This window comes from Branchiostoma lanceolatum, chromosome 1 (assembly GCF_035083965.1).
Source record: "Branchiostoma lanceolatum isolate klBraLanc5 chromosome 1, klBraLanc5.hap2, whole genome shotgun sequence".
Taxonomy (NCBI): domain Eukaryota; kingdom Metazoa; phylum Chordata; class Leptocardii; order Amphioxiformes; family Branchiostomatidae; genus Branchiostoma; species Branchiostoma lanceolatum.
Genome location: NC_089722.1, coordinates 28,269,530 through 28,291,042, shown reverse-complemented (window position 1 = coordinate 28,291,042; position 21,513 = coordinate 28,269,530). Strand labels below are relative to the sequence as shown.

The window sequence follows — 21,513 nt, the reverse complement described above, 5'->3', positions numbered from 1 at the left end:
ACAACTTACTTCCTGTGGCATGAACTATCTGCCACACAAATATCATGACCGTAGCACTTGCAGAAAATCTGACCTTAAACTTTGAATCTCCGCTGTAGTATCTTACGTACCCGCTAGGCGGCCCATTATCGAACTTGACCTTCCTTTCTGCAAATCCTACCCATCCACTAAATATCACGCGCAACCATTAACACCTTCTTGAGTTATGCAGTACACAAACAAACAAACAAACAACCACACAAATATAAGCAGCTCGCTGTAGTACTGTACGAAAACGCTAGGTGAGCCATCTTCGAACATGACCTTCGGTCCTACAACCGCTACTCACATACCAAAAATTAAAAAGATCCATCCACAGTCCGTTCAGTTTTTTTGCCCATATAAAAACACGCAAACATACACAGCATGATACGGTACTGTAGGAAAACGTTAGGTAAACCCTTTTCAAACGTGACCTCCATTTCCACAACCGCTACACACCTACCCAAATCAAGAGGATACATGGAGTTGGTTAGACGAAAATTGGGGTAAGTCTAATCTGTTGTGTGTGGAAATTACAGTCCAACTTTGATCCAGAATGACCTCTACCAAAGCAGTTGAACTTTCGAGTTTAGATTTGAATCAAATTTAGATGAATCAATGCTAATAGTACATAATTTCTCTTCACAATTCACACTCTGTCCGAGCTGTAAAATTAGGCCCTTAGGCTGCCAACAGGTGTTCTATCCACTGTGGAAACAACCTGTGTACTACTACAAGTCCCTGGTGCTGAAAATAGCTTTCCTGTCCCTGGTGCTGTAAATACCACTCCTGACCCTAGTGCTGAAAATACCACTCCTGTCCCTGGTGCTGACAATCCTGTCCCTGGTGCTGACAATCGTGTCCCTGGTGCTGACAATCGTGTCCCTGGTGCTGACAATCGTGTCCCTGGTGCTGAAAATACCATACCTGTCCCTGGTGCTGAATATCCTGTCACCGGTGCTGAAAGTAGTGTCCCTGGTGCTGAAATACCATCCCTAGGGCATCCCTGTCTCTGGTGGTTGATATACCACCCGTTTCTGACGCTGAAAATGCTGTTCCTGGTGCTGAAAACACTTACTTTACAAATATGGCATCCTTGTCTCTGAGTATGTCGCGCGTCCCTTGTGCTAGAATGCTGAACACACAACCCTGTCTCTGGTGCTGAAAAAACTGAACCTGTTGTTGGAATTACTGTCCCTGGTGCGATAACTACTGTCCCTGTTGCTGGAAGTACCGTCCCTGGTACTGAGACTACTTGTACTAGAACTACCATCTCTGTTATTGCCCCTTAAAAAACAATCCCGGTCTCTACGCTACAAATCAATAACCAGTTTGTTTGATAGTGTATTTTTAGTAGTCATGACATCTACCGTTATACGGCTATAGTGTATTCTACTGACATCATACTGCATCTCAAGACTTGACAATACTCAAACAATACAACTTTCTTCTGTTGAAAAATATGTATTTACACATCCTAGCTCCATTCACTTGCTTTTTCTGTTCATTCAACATACAACATTGATTTGTAAAAATTGATCAAACCGTGCTTAAAGCACTGTTTAGTGGCGATTGTATCGTGTGTGAATAATCCCTGATGACGAAAATAGAGTCTCATAAGTTTCTTCATGAGAAAATTGGCACTAAAAAAACAATACATACTACAAATGTTGCGCAACGACAAGTTACAGCTGAAAACGAGGAAACAATATCATATCATGTCTAATGCAGTACAACATAGAGTGGCCTAAACCCGTGGTCACCATTGGACAGTGCCTACCATGCCCACGATGGTTCAAATGTACCTACTGTATGCTGTATGGTCTGTGGCTCTGCAATAGTTACGGCCCACTGTGTGTCTCAGTTATCCTAGCAATAAAATTTGGAACTGCAATAGACTTATCCCGACCAACGAGGCAGGGGCTTGCTTGTAGTGGACTCGGATCTTACTACAAGGGTGTCACAAAATGCTTAATACAAATATATGGCTTATAAAACCGGGATAAGCTCCAGACCATTGGGCAATAGGACCATGCTTTTTCACGCATGCCTTGAACATTTTTAACGATAAAGTAGCATGATATACCAACGTGTCGAATGTAAGAATTCGTATTCCCGTCCCTCCAATTATTTTATCATATCTATTTTACGTTAATGTTCTAGTCATCTATTTTGTTTTTCATGCTGGTCTATTAGCATATATACAGCCTTTTTGTACACATTTACTACAGCTCTCTGCTGTCTTGAAAAAGGGTCAAAATTGTCCTCTAAATTTCTCCGGCGCTTGAATTTTCCCTCAGAATTCCTTATGACGCAGTCCATTCTATCCTGCGAGATCTCCGGAAGGTTTAAGAATCTAGCTATCCTCCTGACTTGATTGTCGAGGTCGTCTCGTAGTCTCTCGTATTGGACGATGAGCAAAGGACCGGGAAATTTCAGCCAATCAAGAAACGTGTTGCTCCATGTCTGGGATTTGCCTTCGACGAACTCCCGCCACGCTGCAGGAAGAACGGAAAAGGCGATTGGTTAGGGTAACTTCACTAGAGTGGTTAGCAGAAAGTGCATTTACTTTTGTTATGATTCATGATTTCAGTAATGCAATGAATAATGCAGAATACTCATTATATGAAAAGTATGGACGAATTCATTAGACTTGAATACTTCAACATCTTGCCTCACCTTGGCTCTTATATCTGGCCATGGCGGCAAACCCGTTATGACCACCGTAGTGCCGGTTAAACTCCGCCAAGATGGCGTCGTATGGGTCTCGCACCATCAAGATTGTCTGCATAAGACAAAATGACAAACATAAGACACAGCCTTTGCACCAGGTAGAAACACGTGTGCGAGACACTTTTTCGTACATACGTTGAGGTGGAAACATGCATGTGACACTTTTCCACATTGAGAAACTTGAGATCTGACACGACTTCTATATCAGGCAGAAACACATGTGTGGAGAGAATTTCCGTCATTAATTTTGTTGTAATCTTAACTGCATGAAATGTTTTCACATTGCATGGTGGACACCATGTGTTTAAGTTACTTTTAACAATCTATAGAGCTATAGTTACTATGACTGAATTCCCAGTATGGACTTAAAAATGGTCTTTGGTAGACTGTGCAACATTGACAACAGCAAAAGAATTTCAGAAACACAACAAAAACTTTCCCCAGCAGCCACAACCTCCTGGCCTCACAGTCATGAATTGGGACGCAGCTACAACAGGCTAACAGATCCAATATTTCTCAACAATAGGTCTGAACGACAGATCTTCATTTTGTCTAAATGTGGTGATCCTAATGCTATAGATTTATCGACCGCAGCTTAAATGAAACGGTGGGGACCACTTTGTCCCTTGACGATAAAGATAAAACGCTCTACCGGGAATTGGAAATTGAAATTTATATCTACAAGTACGAGCGAGAAAAAGCCTGTGGTATTTTTAGCATGTCCATTTGTGAGGATTCGATGTTAGCAACTGTCCGTATTCCTGCTAGAGGAAAATACATTTCGACATTTGTATGAAATGTCAAATGTTCAACGCTTTGTCCTCACATAGCGTTCAGGCAATTTTGTGCACAACATACTTTCTCCCGTTTTGTAATTTCTATATCGCTATTTGGACAATCATCTGTTATGCTATTTTAGGATAAATGTGCTATATGTCAGGCCATGTTGTTGTTGTTGTTTGGATATTCCGTGCTATGGCGTTTCATCTTGAGAACGCTATGCTATAAATTTAACATCCATCATGCCTAGCCTTCACTTCAATCAAATTGTTGTCAAATCCGCACTTCCCAGAGCTCTTTCTCGGTTGGACGGCGTCGTGTCACGTGACATGATGTCACGTACCTTATCAAAGTGCTTGAAGGAGTTGTTCCCGCCGAACTCGTGCGTCTTGACGAGGACGACAGAGCCGTTGATGCATCCTTCCGCCGGAAACCCGTGTCTCTTCAGCTCCAAATCTTTGTAGACACTTCCGGTCAGAATACCTGGAACATAACACCAACTAATATGAAATATAATGACAGAGGTATGCACCATGCTACATATATAGCAAAGAAATAATGAATGAATGAATTCTAATGTTGTAAATAGTACATTACTATGTTGAATGAAACCTAGATCAATTACTAGAGGGAACTATTGGGAACATTATATTGGGTATTTCTAGGCCACATGTTTTAGGAATAGTACAGTTTCTTTTTTTGCATAGCGTTATAAATGTATATATTGGCCTAGGTGGACGGATATGGAATCTGGACATGATAAGAGTACATTGAAAGCATCGTTTGGGCAGTCACGTGACCGTGACGCAAGTTTTCTCCGCCATGTTGGATGGTCAATCATGGAAGATGTCTGTTAAATGTTGATTTCTATACGTCACTACATTCATTATACACATTGACATTTATAGTTCTGACTCTGCCAGGTTCAACCAGGAAACATGGTGCCTGGTGGCTGTGACGTCATGCGCGAACAACCTATGCTGTTGCTACCAGGTTCGACCAGGAAACATGGTGGCTGTGACGTCATGTGCGAACAACCTATGCAGTTGCTGTAAGACTGGGCCAGCGATGGGCTTGCGCATGATCGAGCACCAACGTCACCAAACATTAGTAACGAAATTAATATCATACATAGTTATAATTAGTTTTCCCAAACTGTCACAATGTCTTTTCTCACAACTTTCCCCCATTTTCTCCTTGCTAAACGTCTGATATTGTAACGAACCATTTATAAACGTGTTTCCGACATATCAAGCGGGTGCAAAGCTTGAGATATGTTGCATTAGTAATACGTCACGCTCTTATATTAGCCGAGCTGACAGGGTTATTAGCTGGGGTGTCGTGATTTACAGTTTGGGAGGGTATCGCTGTAGGTACAACCGGTGACAAATGGCAGCCCGCGGGCGGAGAAATGACTCAGTAAATCACCATGCGGCAAGTTGTCATGCTTAGATATGTTATTTCATTCGGTTGGTAGAACATATGATATTGGAGTTTTCTTTTTACACAACCAGTCACTTCTCACCTGCTGACGTTTCGCTGTTTTTTTGACAGACATCGAAACGTCAGCAGGTAAGAAGTGACTGGTTGTGTAAAAAGAAAACTCCAATATCCTACATACATATACATATGTCATATATATATATCTATTAGCAGCATTCAGATGCCAGGATTACTTTCTGGAGGCTGAATATTACAAACGGGCCAGGGCGAACTAAAAATCAATATTTTCAAAACTCTTGTTATTCTTAAAAACTAATCGGTAAGGTTATTGAACACTGAAAGTTGACATTCAAAGCTATATCAATCCTTATAAAACTTTTGGATCATAGCCACTCGACAAAGAAGAAACGTACTGCTAAATTTCCGTTTTTATCATTCATCACTACTTAAAAGTGAGGCACTCGCAAAAGCCATATAAGTAGTAAACTATACGACATTAAAAGTTCGAGACAAACTTTAGTTTCAGCATTTGCTGATAAAAATGATTTTTATTACTCCGTGGTAAAAGGTACTGTGGAACAGATGGCATTTCAATCCCAGAGATACGTAGCAGAATTTCGATAAAACCGTCCGCTTCGATCGTAATATTTGTGTTTCTCTTTCTTAGTCCATCAAAGCATAGTAAAAGCTCGGGACGATATGTGTGGGCCACCGCTTCAGTACCAGGGACATGACCATCGTAAAGGCAAACTCACTGTAGGAATATACATGGTGGGGATATATATTGCCGGTGCGTGATCAGCCGAGCAGGTTTGGTGCGTTTATAGCTTAAATGAACCAAGAGGGGAAAACAAGTGTCCTTCCCCGAAGATGGCGACTATATGACTCCGCCTACGTACGTTTCAACAGCCTTATGTATTCCTATTTCGTTGTTTAAAGGAGTCCTAAACTCTAGAGGGGGAGTTATTTTCCAATAGATGATAATTCTAGGAAGTAAAAATGAATACGTTTTACAGTATACGATAAAGTACTCACTAGTCCCGTGCACATCAAAAAGCATTCAGTATTCTACCGATTTCCCCAGGTGACCCTCTATTTTCTAATTAATTGAATTAAACAACCTCAGCCTATGGCCTAATACAATGTGCCTGACTAGGCCTGACAAAAGTTAGATTACAAAAAAGAATGTCATGGGGGTTAAGAAAAACTCGTCTTGCTATGTGTATGTTTATATCTTATTAACAATTGGCCTTCTTATTGTGCTTAACCACCCTCATTTATGCCGAAAATATCCACGATTAATGATGTATGTTTACGCATAGGGAATACATGGGTAGGGTCTGCACGGGTTTAGTGAGCATCATATTGTTTTAAAAAACATACCTTGTGAAATTTACCACAAGCAAAATTCTGTAAAAAGTCGGCTGATTGTGTATTAATTGATACATAATCTAGTGGAAATTAACACCGCCTTCTGGAGTTTAGGACTCCTTTAATGCTGGAGGTCCGTTAAATATTAAGACGGAACGAACCGCGAAGAATTTTACATAAACCGTACTTAACGTTTGGCATTTTCGATCTCCTTTTCCATGCCGCTGATTCTATGTTAGGTGGCAATTTTTTTCAACCTCAAACATCAAAACGCAGACACCCTCCAACTGCAAACAGGAGGAAAATACAAAGAAGGCCCTTTTTCATCTCTGAAAGTCTTAGACACAAATGCCGACTCAACAACAAAGCTTAAGGTAGCCTGTAGCATGCCAAACTTCGTTAGTCAAGCGTAGCCTTGACTTTTCGACACCGTCAGTAACCAACTCAAGTGTCGGCAAGCACCGCTCTTCAACCCGCCTCACTAATGAGCTTGGTCAACAGGTCGGCCCCTGGTGGCAGGTGTGCGTTTGACAGAAATGTGGCGGTAGATTGTCAGAAGAACGAACCAATATGAGTTTCAAAGGGCCTCCACTGCTTCTACAGACCAACAAAGGCTTCTTGCCAAGCAAAGCCGGCCCTCTTGCCGTTTCGGAAGTGTGTGCTGAAGTCTAGATGTAAGTATTTTGATCGAGAAGAGTGGTCTTGAATGCTGCAAAGGCAGGACTCTTGAGTGGATCAAATGATTACAGTGCTTGGAGCAGGACGGAAAGTCTAAGCCACATGCACTCAGCATTAGCGAGGGGAGGTAGTTCTGTCACTGTGAAGAGGGGAGTCTAATTATCCGGTACATCCACTGTCAGGTGTAATAAAAGTGACACGTAACTCGACTTGCCAGTACAAGCAGGAGTTAAAAGCTGAAGATCAAAGGGTCTGCTTTGAAAGAATACAGTCGGTTGTCCTCTGATGCCTGTGGAGATTGTCTAGAAAGGCTAATACTTAAAACCATGAAATCAAAAACCTCTAAACCTTCATATCTTATGGAGAGAAAAAAAAGGCAAACATTACTCGAGTGCCACCATATCACAAAGTCAGCTAACGGTCGCACGTCTGGTTCTGATTTAAAAATCAACTCAACATCTGTGGGCAAAATAACTTTTTCTTCAATTTGAGATCTACCACAATCAGTCTCAGTTTGTCCCCTGTTCCAGACTGATATTTGTGAGGATATAATCCTTGGAAGAGACGACGAGACTAACGACAGACAGCCAGGGAGGGGGGCAAGTGCCAACCAATGTCAGCTAACGGTCGCACTGCTCGTTCTGATCTGATTATCAACACAACTGGAGAAAAATAACCCTTCCTTCACTTTCATATTCGCCACTATCAGCCTCGGTTCGTCCTCGGTTCCAGATTGACATTTGTGAGAAAAAGCCTTGGATGAGACGCCGATACTGATGACAGTGCCAACCAATGTCCGCTAACGGTCGCACATCTCGTTCTGAACGTTTCCTTCACTTTGAGATCCGCCACAATCAGTTTCCGTTCGTCCCCGGTTCTAGACTGACTTCTATGACGAGATAAGCCGGAATGAGAAGATGAGACTGATGACAGGCGGGGAGAGGGGCAAGTGCCAAGTGGGTGGCACCGAACATCTGTCTGGCGGAGACAGCTGAGCGGGCCCGGGTTAAAAGGTGCCGCTGGGGCCGTCAGATGCAGGCAGACATCGACGTGTTCTAGATACCAAGCAGATATAATAGTGTTTCCACGCACAGGTTTTACTAGCCTGGGAGCCATCCGATCACTACCGGGGCTCCTATATTTTAATTTTGTTTCAGGGTAGCGAGTGCAGGAGCCCCGGTAGTATTACTACACTCGCTACCCTGAAAAAAAATTGTGAAAAACTTTAGCCTTTGTGCCATCCGATTACTAGTAGTAATCGGATGGCACAAAGGCTTAAGTTTTTCACTTGTCAGCAACCCAACAAAACAAAGAAAACAAGAGTTCGGAGACCGCATACCCCATATAATAATTATTCAAATGACTTCCACATTCACATAATCTATGCATGGTTATCATAAGCCTTTGATTATAACTTACTGCACATGTCACATTCACTGGAACCTTCAGATGTATGCAGACGGCGACGTGTTCTAGATACGAAGCAGATAAAGTGTTTCCATACACAGGTTTCCCTAGCTCGGGTGCCATCCGATTATTACCGGGGTTCGTACACTCCATGCGATACGAAGTTTTCAGCAGTATACGTAGTTGTCGTCATCAGCTATGACGGCGTCGGCAATACATATATGCTTCTTAATGTAATGGTCATAGAGCCTACTACGGCTTAGTTGACGTCATAGAAATGGATGAATCAGTCAAACACGGGCGCCTGTAACTAACGATTCTGAGTTTGGGATTACAATCAAAATCCTACCTATATCCCGGGCAGATCAATCAATTCATCACGCTCCTACGTGGCTAAAGATGTAGACGCTTCCGGTCTCGTCTATCATTTTAGCGTCGCCAAACGTACAACGATGGCGTCGTGGTGACGTAATGGCAGGGGGCCTGGCCATGAGGTCCTGGGTCCGAATCCTGACATGTCCCGTTTAAGTTTTGCCCTTGGGAAAGGTACTTAAAACACGAATTTCCTCGCTTCATCCAGGCGAATGTTAGTACTTCACTTTAGTTAGGGACGTCCCTAGGATAGGGCGTTAAATGGAGGTCCCATGTTTGAGTCAAACCTCGATCACTCAAAAGAATAGGGGTCCTTCCCGATTTGAGTGGATCAAATAAGTCTGCCCGGATATGAAGCTTGTACAAATCTGGTGTGTTACGCCATGATGCGGTTTACCGGGTATGCAATTCAACCAAAACACGAGAAGGTGATGAATACGTCACTATAAGCCATGGATCACCGTAGAATACATCATCTAAAGCCGGGATTGTTCAACTGTCTCCCGGCTGTGTATGAGAGATGTGTACGTGTTCTGCTGGATGACACCGCGGTCTGGGACCGGGCATCTCGCATCGTGACGTAGTGTGCGCGTGCTCTGACTTCTACTTACAGGTTTGCGTAGCGAAACCTTTGTTGGATCCGTTGGCATGTGTGGTGGCCACCATCTTGAATTGTGACGTCATAGGGTCGCCATACCACTTTATTGGGAGGGGTGTTTTTTGTGGTCGCTAGCGTTCTCTCTATTTTTAACAAATCGGCACACAACTATCACACATTCAACCCAATTAGAAAGAAAATTCAATACCAATTCATATTTATAAAAAGACCCCGTTATCGCTAAACTAACATAGCAAACCTGAAGTATATGTAGCACAAATACTTAACACCAGTTTTACACCGCGTTGTCCTCCTGCTGTCATATATGTTACTCCTGATGAGGGTGGGATTTATTCGAAGAATTCCCTTTCGAAACAGGTTCTACGACATTGACCAAAATGATTCGCTCAATCTCTAGCACAGAAAAAACGGGAGTTGAGTTGACTTTATCTCCGTATCTCCTTTTTGGTGCAGGTCCACGAGGACACAAGACAGATAACATAAAACAGCGCGAGGATTTAAAAACCTTGACTGTCTGTCGCGCTGAAAATTTTGTAAAAATGCAGCAGTTGATTCGGGGATATGCCAGGAATGAACTTTATTAGAGTAAAAACGTTTTAAGAAATGCTGGATTTCGTCTGGATCCGTACAGGTGTACAGTTTGCGGGTACGCAACCCACAAAATCCCATTGTTACCATTCATGCTCCATCCCTAGATCTAGTACAGAGGTATCGTTGTGATTTGTTACTATAGCGAGCGCTTTACCCTTTAGCAAAGCCTGCAGCGAGTTTGGTTCCTATCAGGGACACTCAGGGTAGCTTTCAGAGACCCGCTGATTCTTAGCAAACCCGGCTGGTCCGAATGTTCCCCCATAAAACAAATGAATTGGATGTCACGAAAAGATCGTAAGAATAGGAATATTGTGGGTTTACAATATGCCCCAAGGCCCTTCAAACTGTCAAAGCCGTTTTACGTTCCCAGTGTATTTCAATTGCGAGTAATTGGTCTTGGGGACTTTCTGATGTTAAGGTGATCATCAGAAACAGGTGTGCGCTCCAGTCTTTCGTACAAGGTAATGCCCTTCGTATGTCTCCTTTTCCTGTTAATTACATATACTACACACACCCTGATGAGAAACCTATCCCTTTCCCGATCACAATCGTTCACAATTACTGGAGCACGAGATGTCAGTTATACCGAGTTCTACAGATGTACGGCTCTTTGCATATGCGTTTGGTTGTTTGTTGATTATCTATATATGTTGTACATGTAGTAAAATGAGCATGCTTTATTCTGATCTACATGCAATTGTCCTGTCAAATCGATATCATGGTACAGTTTGTTTGTTTGTTTGCTTGTTTGCATGTTTGATTGTCTGTCGGTTGGTCGGTTAGTTGGAAGTCGTCATTTTTGACGTAATCAGGTCACAAATACTTCGTTCATCCGTTTGTCAATATGCGTTAGGCCCCACACGTCTATGTTTATCAGATCAACGACACAAATCTTTTATCTAAAGACCATTTAATTTTGCCGTGTCGCTCAGTACGTATTTACCTTATCGTTGAATCATGTGGTTCTTGATGAAACTCGCTATTTCAACTTCTGACACACAGCTGATACGTCCTAACGCATGATTGATGAGGTACGCGAAGAAGATGGGGCACTATCTCCATTTTCTCTCGTTCAGACCGTCACCCCTTTTCTAAAGATGACCTATTTCTGCCACACGATGACGGGTGTGCTTGTGGAGCTCAGAATAGCTCACAGATAAGCGTGACGGAGGAAGGGTCGGGTCCACAGGGTTCATAGGAATCAATCTTCCGCAATGTTAAGTTGAACCAGTGCTCGGGGTCTGTTAGATTAGAATGAACAGTCGTCTGAGGCACGCTGACAGTTGACCTAACGTTGCAGTTGGCTTTTTGCCGCGAGATCTTTCAACATTTGTGAGAAATTAGGTCTCATCAACGCTTTTATAAACTCGGCACAAAAATTTGGAAACTTAACTTTGGTCGATCATATCATATGTCCGTTGTTAACATGTTTCTTTACCAATTTCAATGTGTTATGTTATCATTGGAAAGCTTGTGTGATTTCTTTTCATATGATATCCAACTCATTATAATTGTAATCTCATGGAACGAGCAGCCAGGTTTGCTTACGTGAGAGGGTCATATAAAACAGTTCCGAGTTTGTATGATGATCTTACAATCACCAACATACAAGGTGCCAGCAGTGCCCTTGGGGGTCGAGGTAGCGGCTGTGAGCTATATGAATGTGCTGTGTCCACATTTAAAGCTCTAATGCGCGAAATTCTAGTCAGGACTGCGAGTTAACCACCGTGGCAAAGGTCGCGTGGACTTCGATTCTGTCTGCGTGAAGCTAAACAGACATTTTGTACTGACGTCTTGTCTAAACATGCACGAGATAGGAGAGTCGTTACAACAACAAGGTTTCCCGAGCTCATTTATATCTTTCCTGGGTAGACAGTTTTCCAAACATGTCTGGAGGCAGCAATGGGGTCAATGCGGGACGTAATGAGGTCAGGTATGCAACAGAAGCAGTCGTGGCCTTTCTGGGAATGTAGTCTTTATAACGTTACATGGCCACACGATGTTCTATCGACAAACAACAAACTAGCCGTCTAACTACTCAGTACTTCAACAGGTCAGGAAATTATCACGCCAATTAATAACGTTACATGTACAAACTAATTAAAGGCCAGATAATGGATAAGATATGGCAACAAATCGGCAGAAAGATAAAAAGGATTAAGAGTCAAATCTCTGTTGTTAATAGCATGTACAAGTTGGTTGATAACAGAATATACTTACTAGTAGTATCATAACAGTAACTTCCAAGCAGATGTTAGATGGCATTAGATTGTTACAATGTCAAGAAAGTCATATTTTTGGTTGCGTGTATGTGTGAACACGATAACTCGAGAATGCCATGTTGGATTGTTATGATATTTGGTATGTAGGTAGGTCTCTCAAAATGATTAAATTTTGGGCCCCCTTGCAACTTTCTACGGTACTGCAGCTGACCTAGCCACCGGCGGAACTAGCACCGATGTCGTACCTTCTAGCTATGAGATGGCAGTGAACGCGTCAAGGTTGATTTTGAAGGCTTGTGTGTTAACCTTGTATTCGCTAGGAAAACACTTGAAACACAGGGAGAGAGTTCTATAATTTTGCAGTCCGTGGAACGACGCTGTTGCTGTAGACAAACGTATAGACTGGTATTTGGACTTGCTTCCATAATTCATTTTCCAACTTATACAATGATTCCTTCTGAGAAGCACAAGCCGGTGGGGTCTGTTAGACATTTCTTTGTCTAAGAGATTTCAGCTGGGGGCGGTAGTTTCGTGACCCACCTCTGTCCGACGCCACGGGAACTCACCAAAGGTCAAGTGTTGACCTGGTTATCCGGGAGAGCCAGCTGTGCGAGGTCAAGGATATAGGATGTCAAACTACACACTTGTGGGGTCGTAACGGCAGGGTGTTCGGCCCAGAACCCAGCCCCGGGTTCGAATCACCTGATGCTACCGAAGTTGTGCCCTTGGGAAACGCACTTTACACGACTTTCCTCACTCCACTTAGGTGTAGAGATGGGTATACTGTTCTCTGTACGTGGCACTGTTGAAATAAGTTCTGAAAAACTTACGCGTTACTCTAAATTTAGGAAAAGGACGGTTTCGAAAATTATGGCCATCTCGTTACAAAATACGGGGCTAGAAAAAGTTCCCCAGCGACGTAATACCTTTCTTACGCCTTCCGGAAAAGGGGCGTGCAGCCCCCCTATGCCTCTGGTTGGGAAGGAATAAAGTGAATCACAAATTTAAAACTTCTGGCAACCCACATAGAACCCACACAGACAGGCGCTGAGATCTGATGTCAATGCGCAACAGATGCATGTCTGCGGAGCCTCACTGTCTCCGTTCTTAAATCGATTTATGGCCCTTCTATGGCAAGGAGACATTCACAGATTCTTGAAGGCAGCAGGTTGCTTCTTAGATATGTCAAAATAACCATGTCCAGGTGTGAGTGAACAACTGGGTTGTCACACGATAGTTTCACGTTTTTTTTATATCTTTTTTTCTTCTTTTTTTTGTCACAGTTCATTTCAATATCAAAACTCAAAATCCATGCAAATTTATGTAAATGTATGCGAGAGAATATATGCCGATACCACTAGACTGCACGTAGTGCAAGTGTGCCTGCCCTTGGGACAACTTATCATCTAGCACTTCCGTTGTAGCATATACTAATCACCATTAAGATACAGGGAAACAGGCCGCCCTAATGCACCGCACGCGCCAAGCTAGTCCCGACGGGCGCACCTAATGGGGCATAATTGAGGAGCCGATGGTGCATCTAGATTCCTCAATGCAGTTAGCCTGGGTACCATCCTCCATAGTAACCGCTGGCTCAGTTCTTTTCGCTTGCTAAAGCCCCCCTCTCACTGGACCCGCGGCACGCTGGCGGCAGATCGAATTGATAAAGCACTCAACGAATTTCATCGACAAAAAACGAATCTTTTTAAGCTTTGTGTTTTTGTTGTTGTCTTTTTGGTCATACGTGTACGTTTTGAATGATATTCCCATGATAAAGTCAAGGGTAACACAAATTCAGTTTAGGACGCAGCAACGCCGCCAGCGTGCCGCGGGTTCAGTGAGAGGGGGGCTTAACCACGCACGGGAAAATAAGGAGCCAGCGATTACTACGGAGGATGGTACCCAGGCTACGTGGTTGTGCCAGCGGTTACTATGCATGATGAGCAAGCCGAGCGAAAAGATTGGGCCAGGGGTTACTACGGAGGATGGTACACAGGCCAGGATATAGCATCCACCAGGCCCTCCTATGGAGTCATGCCGTTATGGATAATAGAATTTGACGAAAATAGGGTGACTAATTGGCAAGAAAAGAGAACCCATGGTAAGGGAAACATTCCCCATAGCTGCGCGGGCAAATGAAACCCCATGGTGGACAAATTCCTCTGGAAAATTATTCCCTCTATAGCCAGCATAGTTAGTCTGGTAGGAAATAGAAGAGGATGGAAATAGCACATAAGAGGATGATCCTTCTTCTTCTTTAGGACTTACTATAACTGTTCAAGAAGAAAAGAACACCGTTTTTTAAATCTTTGATATTTTGCATGTAGTTTTCGCACGTACATATACGTGTAGTTGTTACTCCTTCTGTGCATACACGTTGCAGGCTGCCCAGTGGAAATTGTATATATATCTGGAACATAACGTTTTTGCTATTTTCTGCCGGCTGTCGTATTTAATGATAAAATCCGAGTTGTTTTGGAGCGTGTCAAAACTTCGAAATGGCTCTATGATGGTTAAGGGCGTGAAATGTGTACCGTCGGCCAGACACATTACCGAGGAAGGCAATTTCAGCTGACTGCCTTCGAAATTGCATGCTCATTGTGCCCGAGAGCAATTTTCCAAATAACACAATTTCAAATTGGTGCGACCAAATGTGCGAAGTTCACCCACTTAATGGATGTCCATGTGTGACGTCCTAATTCCCTGGTCACATGTATATCAGAAAGTCGAATGGCCAAGTCGAATGGAAAAGTGGCTACGGCTTCCGGATGCGAGATCAAGAGGTCATAGGTTCTATTCCTTGAGCTCCTGGCTAGACATGGTGACTGGGAAGGGCAACACATTTTCCTAATTCCACTCAGGTGTAATAATGGGTACCTGACTTCGGTTGGGGAGGTAAACGTCGGTAGAAGGAGAGTGTTGGGCTCCGCCTTCCAATACCGTGCCCTAGAAACAGTGGATAACAACCCACTGCCCTACGCCCCCCAAAAGGCTATGGGACTACTTTTACCTGTATCTTTTATGTATTAGAAATCATTAATGAACGCGATAAAGCTAATGTTTGCCTGTGCCTTATCTAACTTGTTACATATATTTAGTATGCTGTGTTGATATATAATAAAGACCGTCGGTTTTGTGCTGATAAAACTCATCCTATACCGACAGGCCCAACGCCTAGCTGTATTGTGCAATAAAATGTTGCCTACTACTGCATGATGTAAGCACCGGGCCCGGCGACAGACTGATAGCATTAAGTCGACGCTACAGCATTTCCTATTCGGACTTGCGGCTAAGGAAACACATTTCTGCAAGACGTTGAGCTCGGTCGTAATTATCAGGTCAAATCACGGGTGCGTGAATCACCCGTAGGGGGGTCGTCAGATTGGGCCGCCCAGATCATTATCTCGATCGTAATTAGGTCAACTGCTGCTGTGTTGATAGAGGGTCTGTCTGAAGATGTCAGTACTGGGAATAAAACATTACGATATCTGTACGCCATTCATCTTCACGGCTGTACAGGAGTGTCGACGGAGCTAATTTCCGTCTCGTAAACGGTCGTCGCCTTTTCAAACGGTCGTCGCCTCTTGGAACGGTATAAACTCTGTCACTTATGTCGATGTATCAGCACACTCTGTCTACAGTACATCGTAAGTAAGTAAGTAAGTAAGTAAGTCTACACCCTGATATTTCGTGGCGAAGTTGCTTCGATAACAGATTTTGTTTACTGTCTTTTTTTTATAATGTTTTAAACATTTATAGCGATACTGTCGATACAGCGATATGGCGACGACCGATTCAAATGAGAACGACCGTTTAGGAGACATCGGCGGAGACGGGGGATCAAAAATGGCGACATGATGGATTTAGAACAGTCTTGATATAGGTCGAGATGATTAGCATTGCTTTGAATTCACATCGCCTTTATAACAGAGATGTTCGCGAATGAGGAAACTTTTCTTTGGCATCGCCTCTGTTGCGTCTATCATCATGTAGATTTCAATAGAATTACATACCATCAACTTTACTCCGCGTATATGACGTATATAATGTTCCCATCGTTCAACACTAAATGATTATAGTAATTTCTCTCTCACTTTGAAACAGGAATCTGCAATTTGTTAAAGTGCTATCTCACAAGATTTGTCTCTGCCTAATTCATATATGTTACCGAAGCGACGTCCCTATTGATTAACGCTGTAGAATTACAAGCTGTTTCGTGTGATAATGCAACGAGTACATCACCACCGCTTCCTAATTTGTTTCATGTCAGACATTTATCGGTGAATCCATTATTATCCCACTATTAGACAGAGCACCGCCTTAGATCTAACTAATTTAGGACATGCACGCTCCGAGCTTTGCGATAATGACTTCAACTGTCGGGTCCTGTCGGTGAGTACGGGTTATGCTAAAAGCTTTCCCCGCTGGTAAAATCACCCATCTGATAATTCAGGAAACAGCACGCTTACTTCAGTAGATAATAGACTCCATCATCTTCTGAAGCAAGCGAGCTGTTTTCCAAATAGACGCTAATGGCTTTAAACTAACAATAGGGGAGTTGATATGCATCAAGAGAAGACAGCTACCTTAAGGAGAGGATCCTATTGTGAATGCAGTGACATATTGACCCGTTAAAACGTTCTGACAAACGTCTATCTATATTCATGAGATACTACCCTAAAAACGTTGCTGTCGAAGGAACAATGTTTCCGTCTGTTGGCGCGTCGACCTAAACCATCAATCCACGGTGATAAAACAGCTTCGCTTCTGCTAGAGACGTTTTGGGGCCAACTATTTTGCCACAACACTCGCGTAAAGAGCAACAGCTGGTCCGATAATGTCTGGCCAAATATGACTTCAAACGACAACATTGAATTGTTTGCAGTAAAGGGTGCAATATCAACGCCATCCAGGCTAACGTTTGTATATATGTCTGCAAGGTTGGTATTTGAATAAAGAGTTGTTAGCAGCAAAAGGTATAAGGTCACATCATTGTCTCGAAGAAAATGGACCACTGTACCGTTTTCAATTTACCACCACCATCATCCTCGTTCCTTCTTCTCTTTGGCTTTATATTGCTTCGACCTCATGATTTTTGCTTGAGCGTTTGAAATATGCCATTATTTTCAAATCTCGCCTGTATTATTCTCATGCCAAATCTCGCGTGGTTTGATTCGGGTCCCCGATCTCGATAATTGCCCTGGACGACACATGCGGGGTTACTCTCACGTAAAAAAAAAACTATGTGTAGCGCGTGTGACCTTGGCCTTATGTTTGCTCAACCTGCCGTGGATCGATGAGGGTCAATGTCAGAGCACGAAAACAACTCCCTCCACGAGCCCAGCTCACGGTGGCGGTGTCAAATTTAATCGTAAAAAATGATCGATAGCAGAGAGAAAACCCTGAGGGAACGAGTTCTATGATCAAGTACACGAGCGTTGAGGCAAGGTCAATACCAGTAAGAAGGCTACTTTCATCGTCCAAAGGTTTGCCTGAAACGGGTCACGTCCCAGTATTGCACAGTATACAACAGTATATCGGGAAAGCTGCGGTAAAAACAACCGTATAGACGCTAGATTGACACTGAAAACAGGGTTGTGAAGCACGCGTGGTGTTCTTAAAACGCCGTTTCAAAGAGATTTCACGGCAACTTCTATACTAGCTACTTCTTTCAACAAGAGCCACCGGAGAGCTTTAGATATTCAGTCCGCGTAGCGTCTGCAGCTGAGAATGAGTATACAGCTCGATGCTCACACTCGAGTGAGCCTACTTCATTTTCCAGTTCAATAAGGTAAGAAAGTCTCCTGCCCATCTGCCGTGATTTAGCTGCTCCTGCGAAATGGAAAAGTCGTGTACATGGACTTGGCCTGGCTATTAACTTAAACAAAAAACGGTAGATCTTCCGTTGCAATTGCCTTCCGCGTGTACTCGTATCCTTTCGCCTGATTACGGAAGCGGACAGGCCGCAGGTATTTCAATCAACAGCCTGATCTTCAAACCTGACCGCATTCATTTCTTGATGGGAAAAATTCTCCTAGCGGAACGAATACTCGTAACGCATACAAATGACAGGCGGAAACCCCTGTATCGTATGTTTGAAGATCTGAGAGATTAAAAGAAATCTTCTAAAGACTGAAAGTGCATGCTTTGAAGTCTGTCAACTCGAAACATCATTTAATTTTTTCAAACTACAAAGTTTCTCTATTTTCATGCTTTGAAGCCACTAAAGGCTGTCAACGAGAATTTAATTTTTTCCAAGTACAAAGTTTGTTTATTTTCTCTCTCATGTTTAGCTGAAAGGCATTGGAACCACAATTTCTTTCATTTGTTCAAAGATACCCGCGTACCCAATAGTTTTACATTGATTGGTCCGACTTTCCTCGTTATTGCGATCGCAGTCAGCAGTATGGTACCGCTCAAGCCAAATTCGATATGTCATCTAGCTCCGAACTCATCTTAAGTGACAACGACTTACAAAATGAATGTCTCGAAAGAGGAATGTTCTTTGAGATGTATTCATGTCTTCACAATTGTCTTTACCATAGCTCATGTAAAGATTGGAAAGAAAGGAACGAATTCACAGTGTGAGCCATACGTATTGTGAATAGGCCTATAGGGTGTTGCTATCGACTTAATATTCCGCTGGTGTTCAACAGTGGGAAGAAATTGGAAACTATCAGGAAGGACTGCAGCTTGTTTGAAGGGGTAACCTTTGAGTCGTGACCTCAGGAGGGTCACCAAGTTCATGGTCAAGTCGCACTTCAGATCACTCTGTGATAAATGGGACGTGAAACAGGACGAAAGGTACAGTCTCGGCTAACACACAGAGAGAATTACAGCTCGCCAAACTCACGAGTTAGGCGTCATCTCTTTCGTCTGCTTTTATGTAGTCTACTCTACAAGTAGAAAAGCAAAATTGTAACGTTTCTCAAGCTCCCGGCTCCACGGAGCAGACTACGTAGAAAGGCCCGAACCCCAACCTTGAGAAACGTTACGATTTTGCATTTTTACATCTGCTTGGAGATTAGCTTTTATGTACGGGTGTACGGCAACAAAATATGGGGTATCCTCAAAATAGATCGTCGTGTGGCTGTTGTGTGTGTTTCTATGTGTGTTTTCTCCGTTTGCCACACTGTTTACATGGGGTTCGGACTTTCAGTCTCATTTTTCAGTTGTCCGATAAGCTCCGATAACACTAACCTTTCAAAGCACAAACAGATCCCCCTTACATGAATAGATTACATTTTGGAGCAGCCCAACATCCAGACTACCGGGAATAACTTGAAGGATTAACCGGTACCGTCGGAGACAAAGCTGGTAATGTTACTAATGTTCGCCTGAGGTCTTGTTTCTGAAGAGATTGTCACAATTCAGGCCTGAATATCGGCCCATGTAGGATATACATAACGCGATAGGCTAGTCCACTGAAATTGCATATCCTTCAGAAAATAAAGGAACAGTCCAAAGATAGAATGTGAGGGTTTAGTGTATTTATATATACTTCCTTCATTCCCAAAGGCGAAGTTTTGTGCTCACTCGGAGTGTTTTTTTCTCTATGATATTAAATATTTGACTAGCCCGAATACATCACGCACTCGGTAAACCGCCGCGTGTAATGTATGCGGGAATAGCTCGCACTATTCTTGGGTTGCTCTTGTCAACACGATGTAACAGCTGACACAGAGACTCGGAAACTCGATACAAAAATAAGGCAAATTATCCTGCCACAAGCTCCCGGCCCTGAGCACGAGCTTTTACGCCAGTCTTCTCCTTGAAATAAGGACGTTTTGCTATAGTATGCCGTATTGTCTATTGGGTGGAATGTCTGTGACAAGGGCATGCATTTGGGGTTCTGAATGGAGGCTGCTACAACAAGCCCGTAGTGTGGGGGACCTGACCTTTTAACCGTTAGCAAATACAGAGAGCTCCGACCCCGAAATAACCCTGTCAGAGCTTTTTCTGGGTTCCCCGCATTTATTATCCCTCACGTCAAGTACACACCACTAGCATACCGCGGGAGCGAACAGCTTCAGTTGTCGCTAGAGCCGTAACAAGTTGATGATGCTTGAGGTCGAAGTTCAGTTGAATTGGCGCTCTAAAAAGCGGAATACTGAGAAGTAGTAATTTACGAGAGCCTGGTATATTACTGTTCGTGCTGAATTGAAGACTGTGATAAGAGGGACAATGAAGGGTTCGCTTGGAGAATGCGAGGAGCTGGCGTATAATGACTCTCCCTGTCGCACCGCGCCGTTGGCTATGCTAGTGAAGCGCGCACGGTGTGTACCTTATTGCACAGGTACGTGACTTATGGGAGCTTACCTGTGGCTTGTTGTACTAGATAACGGAGCCACGTGTTGCCTGATCCCGGGAAACTGACGAGGGCTGTGATGGGGAGGGGAGTCGGGGAGTACCGTAGCGCTGTGCACTGCTCCAGCCGCACGTCCCTGTGAGCGCCCATCCGCACGTCCTTCGTCTCCTGGTCCTGTCGTGCCGGGGAGGCCAGGACCGCCACAGGCGGGGCCGGGACAGCCTTCATACCGAGGCGGTAGCGGAGGTGTTGCGGGTTCTCCCTCAGCGTTCCAGCCACTGAGGTGACGCTTCCAGGTGAATCGTCCTTAGACTTAGAGGATCGTGCGGTTGATGCCGCCTTGTGGATGAGGAGCCCGATGCCGAACACGTAGAAGAGGATGAAGCTGATCAGCAGCCCGCAGAAGAGCTGTCTCTTCCGCCAGCGGGACGTGCAAACCATGACATGCGGAGTGGATGGCCGAGTCTAGAAATGCTCCAGGAGGGTGGCAGGGCGCTAAATCCTCATGGCAAGCACTTGAGGGTCTTCTTAAGCCTAAATGAGCATCGATCGGCGGCGAAACAGAACGCTCACCCTGCCCGGAGTACTGTGAATGCAGCGCGTGTGAACCAGTTGGCTTAGATGTAGGCGTAAACATCTGGTGCAGTTGGGTCAAGGGGGAATGCGGCGCCGGGTCAACCCTTGGAGAAGGGCGATACCAATATCTGTGCACCCGAAATAACGATTAAAAAAGACATCTTTAACCTTCATTTTATTCCAAGCAGCGTGGCAAATCTTACAGATTTCAATAGGGTGAACAAAGAAGAAACATCCTTCCTCCATGGCAATTTAGAAAAGGGAACCCGTTTCGTTCCTACCCTTCGTTTTCATGATGGTGTCGTCCTGAAAGCCGCCGTTCGGAATATGCTCAGGAAAGGCCTCGAATTAAGCGTATAACGAGTCTATTTGTCACCATGGGGAGGATCACT

The 21,513-nt window shown here is 43.7% G+C and overlaps 1 protein-coding gene across 1 annotated transcript; it reads right to left on the bottom strand.

The window, feature by feature from the left end:
* Positions 1 to 1,349: 1,349 nt before the first annotated feature.
* Positions 1,350 to 21,241, bottom strand: LOC136446698 (WSCD family member GA21586-like). Its single transcript, XM_066445178.1, has 4 exons — positions 20,557 to 21,241; positions 3,878 to 4,017; positions 2,701 to 2,806; positions 1,350 to 2,519 (listed from the first exon to the last, which is right to left on the bottom strand). Exons 1-4 carry the CDS (start codon positions 20,984 to 20,986, stop codon positions 2,185 to 2,187), a joined length of 1,011 nt encoding a protein of 336 aa, XP_066301275.1. The 5' UTR covers positions 20,987 to 21,241; the 3' UTR covers positions 1,350 to 2,184.
* Positions 21,242 to 21,513: the final 272 nt, after the last annotated feature.

Excerpts from the sequence above, each read along its gene's own strand:
- LOC136446698 (XM_066445178.1), bottom strand. The coding sequence starts at position 20,986 with ATGGTTTGCACGTCCCGCTGGCGGAAGAGACAGCTCTTCTGCGGGCTG. Across the intron at positions 4,018-20,556 it reads TCTAGTACAACAAGCCACAG|GTATTCTGACCGGAAGTGTC; the intron begins GTAAGCTCCCAT and ends GTTATGTTCCAG. Across the intron at positions 2,807-3,877 it reads CCTTCAAGCACTTTGATAAG|ACAATCTTGATGGTGCGAGA; the intron begins GTACGTGACATC and ends TGTCTTATGCAG.